At 37.1% G+C, this 12163-nt stretch overlaps 2 protein-coding genes and 1 pseudogene across 4 annotated transcripts in view; 2 read left to right on the top strand and 1 right to left on the bottom strand.

Moving 5' to 3' along the window:
- The window catches only part of LOC107038124 (venom dipeptidyl peptidase 4), a 567343-nt gene that overhangs the window by 428757 nt on the left and 126423 nt on the right, over positions 1-12163 (bottom strand). The gene's annotated exons all lie outside the window — the stretch shown is intronic.
- LOC114841218 lies at positions 1485-4838 on the top strand (annotated as a pseudogene).
- On the top strand, positions 6793-10918 carry LOC114841211 (probable glutamate receptor). The gene is made up of 8 exons (XM_029126099.1): positions 6793-6946; positions 7035-7543; positions 8444-8770; positions 8847-9006; positions 9066-9271; positions 10040-10129; positions 10340-10509; positions 10585-10918. Exons 1-8 carry the CDS (start codon positions 6793-6795, stop codon positions 10916-10918), a joined length of 1950 nt encoding a protein of 649 aa, XP_028981932.1.

Raw genomic sequence — 12163 nt, 5'->3', positions numbered from 1 at the left:
TTTTATTCAGTTGCTTTCGAGTGACTTATCGTCAGCAACAGTGCAACAGATATTATTGGCGTACCACGGAGTATATCTGGACCTTACACCTCAAGGAAGGGTCACTTTGAAATTTATTCGACTATCCCGTCAATTACCCTGTACAGATACGATGTTCTGGGGGGGGTCCTCAAAGAAATATGGGATGATTGGAGGGTTTTGGGAAGAGGGGAGACAATTATAGAGCTGCTGGGGGGGGAGCCGATTCCGGAGCTCTGTAAATTTTTCAGAGAATGGGAGAAACTCATGAGGGGAATGGAGGAGGGATAGGCAAGCTTCTGCGTCTACCCGAGCCTCCTTTCTCTATGCTCTCCGCCTCTTATTTTAAGGTGATGGGCGGGTGGAAAATATTTCGCGTGCTGCGGTCTACACGATCTACGAGTACTCCCGACAACCGGCCCGACGGCAAGGGGGTGGCGGCCTCGCGTGTCCCGCGGTTAAGGTAACGGCGTTACACCCAGTTACATCGAGGGGTGTCTCCTGTGCCTCTGTGTATTCAAGTCCCTGGATTCCTCAGCGAAAAACGGCCAAGGCTGGGGCAATTTCTACTTTAATTCGTACCATTATAATTTTCTTACTTTCTCTCTTCTAATAATTTAATAACACTTGTTTGTTTGTTGGTACGCTGTACTATGTAAAATATTGTAAAACGCTGTATACTATTGGAGCATATATGTAGTTCGTAAGGGGGAAAGGGGGGAACAAAATGTAAAAACCCGAGAGGGTATACATGTGACAAAATAAATAAATAATACGATGTTCTTAGGATACTCTGTGTTCATGTGTGTTTTAAAAATTGAAACCTCTTCCGAAAATAATTTGAGTGCGACTGCTTTCCATAATTCAGTAGAGCAGTAATTATAATTAATACATAACTTTTCCATGGCAACATAATCATTTTCAATTCGTTTTTGTTATTATGAGAAAAACAATAAATACAAACGAATAAAAATAATTTTTTCCAATTCAGAGTTGGCCTTGACAAGATAAGTGTAACTGAAGTCCAACCGGTTGAAACATACGTTCATAATTTTCTGGATGCATGCAATGCCTCAACATTTGCTGAAAAATAAACGAAAAATGCAAACAAAGTACCTTATCTCATACCACGAAAACGGAAAAGTAAGTAGGAAAATTTGTTAAATAAATGGAAAAAAGGGAAAGAAAGGTAAAATTACATGTAGATGGTTGGACGCGTCGCAACCTCATTTTTCCAGAATCAGCTGCATCTAACCTGCACTTAGAGTGAGACGTACGTAAAGTTATAAAAGGGCATGGATCGGTCTAGGGAGTGTTATTTGGAATCCGCTTCAGCGACGACCTCACCGCTCTTACACTACGTGTGCAACCCATCAAATATACCAATTACTGTATAAAATTGAACACAGGCGAAAAATCAGTTACGAGTGTGACAAAAATCAGTTGAGCTATTCGACGAGTGAAAGATGCAGTTTTTCATCTTCTTAATATTATTATGTACCTCCACAGTGTGATTATGGTCAAATTGAATGAGGCTCATTTCTATGGACCTGCGATTAAGGCCGTTCATGATAAGTTTGAAGCTAATGGAGTGGCGATCACAGCGGGGATAAACCATCTATGTAAGCAAAATTGCTGAAGTTCAAAAACTATTCCATTTTCCATTAAACTAGATACTCATTTTCAAAACTGATTGCAGAATTTGAACAATTGACAGTTTGGCATGAGACATCTAGGTTTTTATCGAATGAAGGGATATCAACACTCATCGTTAGCTTTCAGCAACTGAGAAACATATGGAAAACTCAGCCCACTCGTACTACTCGCTCGCTAATCGTGATCGCGTTTGAGACATTTGAAGAATTGCATACCTTCGAATTAATCATTAAAAAATTTCGCATGAATTATGGTGTTTGGTTGATATTTTTCATGAGAGATGCTGACCGGGAAGTCTGTCATATTTGCTGCAATCCGCACGGAACCTTAGCAAATCTGAAGTTCGGTACAAAAATCCTTATCTCATGCTGCGACTCAAACATGATTGAAGAATGGTGGTCTATCGAAGAAAACCTTCCCAAAGGGCAGGAAATTAGGCGATTAATGGATGAAAATTTCACGATTTCATGGTTTTCGGATGAGTTGATAAACGGCGATAAATATTCACTGAAGGGAGCCTCATTACGCATAACCGCAGTCACGGTATACAGACTGATATAATTTTTATTCCAAAAAACGTTTACCACTCTTGTTGATTTCAGCAATCAGTTTTCTTCAGAAAGAAAGATGGGCAGCTTTATGGATTCCTAGCTGAATTTCTGAATAAACTATCTCAAGCAATGGATTTCAAGGTATCGGAAATAATCTGGGAAGAAGACTTTGGTGTTTGTATTACAGGAAGTTCAGATTGCACTGGTAGTATTGGAAGAGTTCAGCGAGAAGAGGTGGATCTGGGTGTTGCTGCCTTTTCTGCGACTGTTGAAAGACACAATTTAGTTGATTTTACGTTTCCGATTATAACTGGAAATCATGAAATATATTTCAGGACATACAACGCTATTAACGTAAGGTGGAACGCGTATTTCAAGGTACTCATCATGGTGGGGCAACTCAGCTCCTTTTTACTTTTCCATGAATAGATTTTTTGACCATTGATCATTTGATAATAGCCATTCGCAGCAGATGTTTGGATTTTTATCATTTGTTTAATACTGATGACGGCGATGTTCTTCACTCTTATCAGATACAAACGGGAATCTTCGTTTTTTCCGCTTTTCGTTGACCGTTATCTTCATATTTGGGGAATTCTTTGTCATCAAAGCTTGCCAGGTAAAAGCAGATGGGATTTTGAAATTAACAAGATTTTTAATGAAGGTACGCAAAGAAAAATGTAGTTTTCACCAGAAAAGTACATTTCTTCTAAATGTTTTTTTTCACCAGTACCGATCGGTACTTGGGGGAAGTTCACTTGTGCAAATTTTGAAAAATACTTGTCCCATGTACTTTTTGTATCCTCAAGTGAAGTAGTACTCTGCCGATCAAGTAGAAATAGTACTGGGAGGAAGTAGCTTCACTACTTTCTGTTAGTATTATTAGAACTTTTCATGAGTACCAAAAGTACTGGTGAAAAGTTATTTTTGAACTTCTCTCAAGTACTTTTATGACTTAATTTCAGTAGTTTCAATTGATCACTTCATTGAGTAAAGCGAATATTATCAGTAGATTGTGACTTTTACGGGTGCTTTCCAAACTGAATTGATTTCTAGTTTTGAGAATCGGAATTCACGTTCTTGAAATCGTAATTCACGTTATTCTGACTGTAATTTACGATCTAAAAAGCGTAATTTACGCGTTTGAGAAAATCGTAAATTGCGTTTTTAAAAACATTAATTACCATTTCAAAAACGTGTTTTACTTTTGGATTTCTCTGTGTTCGATTGTGCTCCAACATTTGGATCTCCATTTGTAATCTTGAATGAAGTCCTGAAAAAAATTATGAGTACTGGATTTGAGCACATCTACTACTTATATTGAGTTCGGTTGGTACTTTTAAAAAAACTAGCCAGGTACTCAGTACAAGTACTTTTTTCACTTGTTCCGATAACAAAAGTACTTGTAACAAGTACCTCGGTACTTCTTACTAATACCCAGGTACTTGACGCATGATGCTTGCAGCCAGTTATTTTGTGACTTCGAGGAAGTATAAAATTTGCCTTTTCTCCAGAAACCTCTTGTATTGGGTAAAAGTACTTTTTTTACTGATCAGAAGTAATTAGTTTTTTTGAATGGGACTTTCTGTATAGCATTTCCCAGGGAGACTCCTTTAAGAATTGTCTATTTGACGATGGCGCTATCAGCACTCGTCTTCTCAAGCACGTATGCTGCGTCGGTGACCAGCAACTTCACCTTATCTTTTTATTCACCCTTCAATACGGTAGAGGAATTTGTGAAAGATGGCACTTATGAACTCAGTGTTGGACAGTGCTCTCATCAATGATATGTAGAAGGTAATTGGTATTTCTAATTGACATTTTCAATCTTGTATTTTTATTTCCAACATCAATGACATCATTAATCGATATCTTCATTATCATTTCATAGTTCTCCGACAACAAACTCAAGAAGAAGATGCTGTCTCTTTTGAGATCAGAAGATTCGCTTCCTAACAGCTCTCAGGAAGCATTTGAAGAGGTATTTATAATAATGACACTGTATTTACATACAGATACGAATCGTTAATGATATTTATAGAGAACTGGTTTGTCAACCAATTATTTCGTTCAAAAATTTCAGGTATGCAAAAAGAGAGTAGCTTTCTTCACGCACGAAGCTACGAAGAGAGCTCTATTCAATTTAATACCTTGTGAAATTAGTTCCATAAGGATTAATACCATGAACCCCATGTCAATGATCGCCCCTCGGGGCAGCAAATACACGAAAATCATTAACCATCAGTAAGTTGAATTTCCGAGCAAGAATTAAAATTTCATTGAGGTAACTGGAGGATAACTAATGGAAACGAAACTTTTTCTAGTATCCATCAATTCAAAGAGGTCGGATTATTGCGACGATTAGAAAACAAGTATTTATAAAGATGGAAAACGATAAAACTGAGCATCCGCCCATCAGCCTTCAAGAAGTTCAATCAATTCTGATGATTTTGGTGACTGGTTGTTTGCTTGCTTCCATCATTTTCATCATCGAATTGAAATTATATACGTATTGCAAGAATTTGTGATCAGAGAAGGGGGAAAACGCTTTTGGGAAAACAAGAGAAATTTCCGTTCTCAATGTACAATTTTGTTATTCGAAAATTTCAATAGAATTGAAGGCGATTCGTACAAACCGAACCTTTTCGTCGAAAAGGTTTCTTTCCGTAAACTTTCGAAGAATACTGCACTCATTTGTTTTTTTTTCGCCACCGAAATATTTGCTATGATAATATCGTGTTAGTAGAATTCCAATACAAATCTGAGAAAGAGATGAGAACTCATTCTCAATGGCATCAACAAGGTCACAAGTGGTAAAACAGTTCAAGTCACTTATCTCCCAGTTGAATTTTTGAGGAATATTTCCGAATCTAAGGGAGATCTAAGGGAGCGAAATTTTCGTAATTACATTTATTGTAGCACTAAATCGGCCCTACAAAAAAAGTTAGAACAACAATTTTGCTATCTCCCTTAGATTCCGAGATACTCATTGAAAACTAGTCGATGGTCAAAATTGACTTGTACCGTTTTACCATTTCGCGACTGAATTGTAACATTGTTCCCACGAAGATTTGCAAATGACGGTTAGCCGGATAAGGGAAGTTTGAACAATTCAGTCGTGTTTCGTTCATTCTGAAGGAGAAATGATCAAATATGTTAATGACGTTCGTCCGAAGTTTCGATGGAAGTCACCCATCATTCAAGTATATTGAAGTGCGCATACTATAGTTCGTATTAGATTCCGAACTATAATTAGCACAAGTAATAACAGACGGGGAGAAAAGATGGATGAAAGCTATCTAGAAAATCGCACCAAATTGTACTACATATGCGAAAGGTAAACGGGGAGCGAAATGTAATTCAATAAAAAAAAAATTCTCCGGAGGATATCTTACGATTCATTCGGTAAAAACCCATTCCCCGTTGTGGGAAAACTCCTACACATATGCGAGCGATTACGCAATATTTAGAAATTATTCACGTTCACTGACTCAGTTTTTGGTGGCATTCCCTTTGGCAGGATTCGCTTTCCGTAAATTCTTCAGCGCCAGTGAAGAAAAATTCATTATTTGTCTCGCACTTCGTTCACCGATAGTACTCTTCATGCACGCAATGAGAAAAAAAATTACTTTTGCCAAGGAGTTATTTTCTTGGGAGGAGAATTTATTTTTCTGGTAGCGTATTGCTCTAGGCCAGTCATTCCCAGGTGGTACAAGTCCATCTCCAAATATTACAATTATGGTGAATTGTGGGATGATAATGCAACCTATGACCTTCAATGAACTCCACTGATAATTATGAACATTTAGAATTACTCCAAATTATTTTACCTGACAAAATCTCAAATTTGAAAAAATTGAAAAATAATGAAGGGTGTTTATTCAAAGCCATATTTAGTATAATCATCTCATAACTCAACATAATTGTAATGTTTAGTGATGGACATGAACTACCTAGGAACAACTGGCCTGGAGAAATAAGCTCCCAAAAAAATAAATGTTTCACCTAAGAAAATGATTCCTTGGCACAAGAAAATTTTCTTCTCAGTGCACGTCAGTGTTTTTGAGAGATTTCCAGAACATTTGAAAAATTTTACACAAAATATTTTTGATTGTTTAATGTGTGGTGAAAACAAAAATTTCGTACGAGAAAGGATAATGTAATGATACGCTTACTGGAATGCAACAAAGTTTCTCTCATAAAATGCTCCCTAATAAGGTCAAGTTGGCAAAATATGTGGGAATTAAGACCTACAAATTGTGAACTTCTGCGAAAAGGGGAAAATGTTGAACAAATAAAAAGAAGAATCAATAAATACAGGTGTAGCTAGTGGACCTCATAACACCTTATTTCACACGAATGTGCTGTCTTATATTACCAGTTACAATTGCTTAATAATATATGGCACGAGTGCGCACAACATGAGGCAACCTGAAAGTATAAGAGGAGAATCCTCCGAGGGAGTGGAAGTTCAAACCGGTCTGCGGTACAAATTCAACGCTTTTCAAAGCTGATGTCAAACATTGAACTTCCAGAAAAATTTGATGGAATCTTTGGCAGAAGAAAAATGAAATTCGCGAACTCATCAATATTTTCGATTGTCTCTATTGTGATTTTTTTTGAGTTGAGTGAAGCTCATTACTATGGACCTGTGATTAAGGACGTTCATGACCAATTTGGAAGGACTGAAGTGATCATAGTACCACAAACAAACTATTTTTGTAAGTAGAAGAATTTGAATGAAAATTATTTGAATTCAGAAAACAGTCTAGTCTTCATCAAATATTGATCCGACTATACGTATTCCAGCATTTGAAAACATCATGATCTGGCATGAAACCACTAGGATATTATCCAATGAAGGAATATCGACAGTTATCCTTAACACTAGGCACTTCGAAGAAAAACTGAAGACTTATAATAAGGAAACCACTCGCTCCCTCATCGTGATTGCCCTTGATACAATCGAAGAATTGCATGCTTTCGAATCAACCACTCAGGACTTGCACATGAGCTATGCTATTTGGCTGATATTTTTCACGAGAGATGCTGACCGAGATGTTTGTGAATTTTGTCGCAACCCGCAAGAAAGTTTATCAAACATGAAGTTGGGCTCGAGAATACTTATTTCCTGTTGCGCCTTCAATACAATTGAAGAATGGAGGTATGCTGGAAAGAATCGTACCGAGAGGCAGGAGCTTGGCAGATTGAACAGAGATGATCGCGGAATTGTGTGGTTCTCTAATAAGCAGGTCGCAGATATTCATGGCGGCAGATATTCACTTGCTGGCCGAGGGCTCCGCATTGTTGCGGTGAAGGTAAAACTTTCATAAATTATATTAGATCATGGGAAATTGGAAAATGAGTACACCATACTAATGCGTAGTGAATGAGTAACGTTTCGCTTAATATTTAAGATTCCTTAGGTTCTTGACGAATTACAGTAGAGGAGGGTAGGGCAAAACGGACCGCAGGGCAAAACGGACCCCGAGGGCAAAACGGACTACTGACAGAAAATTGATAATTTTTGTTTTTGCTTCCGGGTGAAGCAAATTTAAAGTCATTTATGGTTTGAGGTGATTAGCAAATCCGATCAAATTGCGGTTCAATTACACTAGTTGTCTATAAAACCCCTGTGACAGTTACGATCCAATAAACTCACTTTTAATTCAACGCATTCAGTGCTCCTGATTTGAACGAAAGAAAAAAAAAAAGAAAAATTACCAATTTTCTGTCAGTGGTCCGTTCTGCCCTAGGCGTCCGCTTTGCCCTACCCTCCCCTATATAGTATATAGTCACTGTACAACCTAATAAGACGAGACCGAACGTGCGCTACAGCGCGCTGTATTGTAACAATCATAATTAAAAATATCAAAATTAAATTAATCGTGAATTAAATTTGCCGCCTCAGACGACTGAAACCAATGAGGAATAAGCGTGACAGATTTGCGAGATATTGATAGTTATCGACTTTAAGTGTGTATTCTTTTTAGAATAGGATTAATCATGTCGAGTTCTACAATCATCATGCAAAAATGAAAAAAATGAAAAAATACGTCGTCAGCAACGAACCAGACATAGGTGTCTACCAGACAGTGAATTTCGTAAATTTTTATTTGAAATAAATGTTCGAATCCTCACATACCCTAAACATTTCCATAACAATTCAATTCAATTCAATGCGATTAAGTGAGTAACAGACTATTATGCGATTCCAGCACTGTCCCATATTTTGGGAAAAGGATGGCCATTATTATGGAGTTTTGGGTGAAATTCTGAGAGAACTGTCTCAAGCAATAAATTTCACGGTATCGAAAATAATCTGGGAAGATGATTACGGAGCTTGGAATCCAGAAACCTCGAGTTGGACGGGTGCAATCGGAAGGATTCATCGACAAGAAGCTGATCTAGGAGTTTCTGATTTCATGTTCAGTACTCATCGGTCTACTGCGGTTGCTTTCACATCTCACTTCACATCTGCAGGTTTCTACTTGTATCTTAACAAACGTTATATGGCTCGCTTACACTGGAATGCTTATTTCAAGGTGAAGATCATTAACCCGCTTAGCTTCAGTCACCTTTCTATGAATGCATTTCTAATAATTGATTCATCACTGACAGCCGTTATCAATGGACGTCTGGATGGTCATTTTTGGGTTAATTCTGACAACGAGTATTCTATTGAACCTCATCAACTACACGAGAAGATCACATTTTTTTCCTCTTCTCTTTCAACACTGTCTATATGCTTGGGGTATCTACTGTTACCAAGCATTGCCAAGTAATGACGAATGCAGTTCTGTTATCCCACAAATTTTATATAACAAATTTTCTGAATAGAATTCCCTAAAGGAACTTCTTCGAGGATCGTTTATGCGTCAATATTGTTATCGTCGGTGGTCACTTTAATTGCATATGCTGCTGCGATGACCAGTAGGCTCACTGTAGTTTCATACATACCATTCAAGACACTGCAAGAATTCGTAGACGACGGCAGTTTCCATGTCATAAAGCTAAACGTGTCTCAGGATTTTGATCACTACAAGGTGTTTCATTGCTATTTGTGATTCTCAAATAATGGTATCCAGTTAATTCATCCCACAAATTCATCCCAAACAATTTCATCTTAAAACAAATTTATCCCACGACAGTTTCATCCCATTTTTTCCATTATCACTGTTTGGATGAAGAATACGCTTGGCTGAAGCGCGTGACTTATCGGATTAGCAGAGTGTTGACCCTTTTTGGTGTTATCATTATTAAATCGAATAAAAACAACAATGTTGAAGAGAAGTGGACTAATTTAATAATTCAATTGAGTTGTCAAGTTTGCGGTAAATTTTGCTAAAATATCAATTACTGATTATTGTAATTTAATTTGTCAATTAATTTTCAAGTTCTATATTGATTTTGTAAATTGATGCTGCGGTCTATTACTTGTGGCTTATCTAGCGAATATTAGTTGAAATGGATAAGAATCATTTGACCGTTGTTTTGCAATGTTTCCTGTTAATCCGTTGATCTGTTGGGTAAACAATACTAGGAGGAAATCGTGAAGTATCTGATTAATTTTGATGTTGTGTTTAGTGTTTTTTTGCTGTGAAAATGAAGTTAATATTCTTCTATCCCTGAATTATTGTTGTGAACGTAAAAAATTCCATTGTAATTTGACATTTGGGATGAATTGTCCGGGATGAGTAGTCCGGGATGAACTCATCTAGAACCTCAAATAATATCCTCGATGCTATGGATAAATTTCGTTTCATATTGCATTACTAGTTCGAATTCAAAAAGTTTCTGCATTATGATTTCAGTTCTTTGACCAGACACTGACAAAGAAAATGATGTCTTTGATGATGCCAAGAAATTTGCTTCCTGTAACCGATGAGGAAGCATTTGAGCAGGTAATCCCGTTATAATAGGGATTTCATTAGATTTTTCTGATCTTTGGAATCTGACACAAAATCGCTTACGCTTCACACTGATTTCTTTGTTCTAATTAAAACTCATATAAATATAATTGTGAAACGAATCATTCGGGGAATATTCAATACTTTCGAAGCTGCGGTGATACTGTAAGTTTATATTCTTACACAGATGATCAAAATTTGCAGGTATGCAGCAAGAGAGTGGGGTACTACTTAAACGACATGGCGAAGAAAGCTATAGAAGCTCAAGGTATTAGAATACCTTGTGAACTCTCTTCCATCAAATATGGAAAAACGCAAATATTAGCGATGATCATGCCACACGGCAGTAGATGCTTAGACCTCGTCAATTACTAGTAAGATAGTTTCCAGAAGACAAATTCATCTTTTGTATAGTGATAAGCAAATGATTGATTGGATAAACCTTCAAGCATTATGCAGTTCAGAAGTAACGGAATGTTGCAACGTTTGGAGCACAAGTACTACAAGGAGCTCAAGCGAAATGACTTGAAATATTCATCAGTATCTCTTCGAGGAGTGGCACCCCTCCTGCTCATTTTAGCTATTGGATTTTTGATAGCCTTGATCATCTTCATCATCGAACAAAATGCTAATGCGTTCAGAAAGAAGTTACGTAGTTATCAAAAAAGGCGGACAACTTTCTTGAAAACACGAAAGGCATCTTTATTTCTAGCAAACGACTGTAATTTCAAAAAACGTTTACGGAATTTGAAGCAATTCATAGGAAGAATGCAATTGAAATAGATCTCAATAAGAGAGCAAAACAGAACATTTTTGGGGGTTTCAAGGGTTGGAGGGACGGTCTTATAAACATTTTTAATTACTTTTATATTATTTGGATCTGGGCAATAATGTTAGTTTGTGAAGTGGAGTATATGAAGCTCATTTGTTGAGTTGTTGTGGACTGGTGTAAACATAATTTATTACGGTGTCTAATGGTCGATATATTCAACGAATTATGTGAGTTATTTAGTTCTTTCTTTCCATTATCTTGTCGCTCTAGTTAGTTAATTTCAATTAGATGATTTTTTTGTGGATTTGACAGAGGAATAGATTGGAATTGGATTGCTGTCCTGATGAGGACCTCAAAATTTGAGGTCGACACTGATCACATTATCATAACAAATTGATAAACTTTATTGACCACAAGCCTACTTAAAATCTTTGTAATTCATTAACACGGTCACTAATCAACATTTAATAATTTAAGAAAAAAACAACATTCATGGTAAATCGATTGTGAGGAACTTGCTTAGATGCTGAAATGTTGTTTTCGGCACAAAGACTGGCTCAAAATTTCTATTGATTCATAAAATAGTCTCACATGGATTTCAAATCTGGAGATCGCCATTCTTTATTGAAATCTGTTCCCTTAGGGCAGATGAGATGCATGAAATCTGGTAGAATTGCCGAGTGAATTATAACAATCCTTGAAAAGACGAGGGAAACGCAGATGTCTGTTATTCTTAAGGGATACTCACAAACTTCCAGTGAATACATCCCACATTAACCTGCTTTATATACAAGGTCATCCGTCATTCTGCACCAAGAGATGTACCCACTTTTGACGCTTTCTCATGCTGTTCGTCAAATATACTCGGGGGTACTGTACCTCCAGGTGCTACTGTTGGAGCCGCGTTTTCAATGCAAAGTTGAAAGTCAAGCCAGCTGATTTTGTGTGTGCGTTGATGTTCTAAAAATTATTTTTTTTCTCGTCTCTCTTTGTGAAAACTTTCGAAGTTTGCGGAGATATCCAGGCGACACAATGTCTTTCACGAATGACACTCATGCGTCTGAGGATCAATGCATAAAGCACGATGTGTAGTTCAACAAACTGCCATAATGACTTAGATGAACGAGTTTGGAGAATAGCTTTACCTCGTGCTACTTTAAAATGGCACGTGTGTTCTCCCTTTGTTGATGTTTTCAGTCATATTGTTGTATTGTTTGGAACTTCAAGTTTTGCCTTTTCGGGAGGATCTTCATGCA

The sequence above is a fragment of the Diachasma alloeum genome, unplaced genomic scaffold, assembly GCF_001412515.2.
Source record: "Diachasma alloeum isolate Michigan unplaced genomic scaffold, Dall2.0 Dall_scaffold_00277, whole genome shotgun sequence".
Lineage (NCBI taxonomy): Eukaryota > Metazoa > Arthropoda > Insecta > Hymenoptera > Braconidae > Diachasma > Diachasma alloeum.
This window is presented reverse-complemented; position numbering and strand designations above follow the sequence as displayed.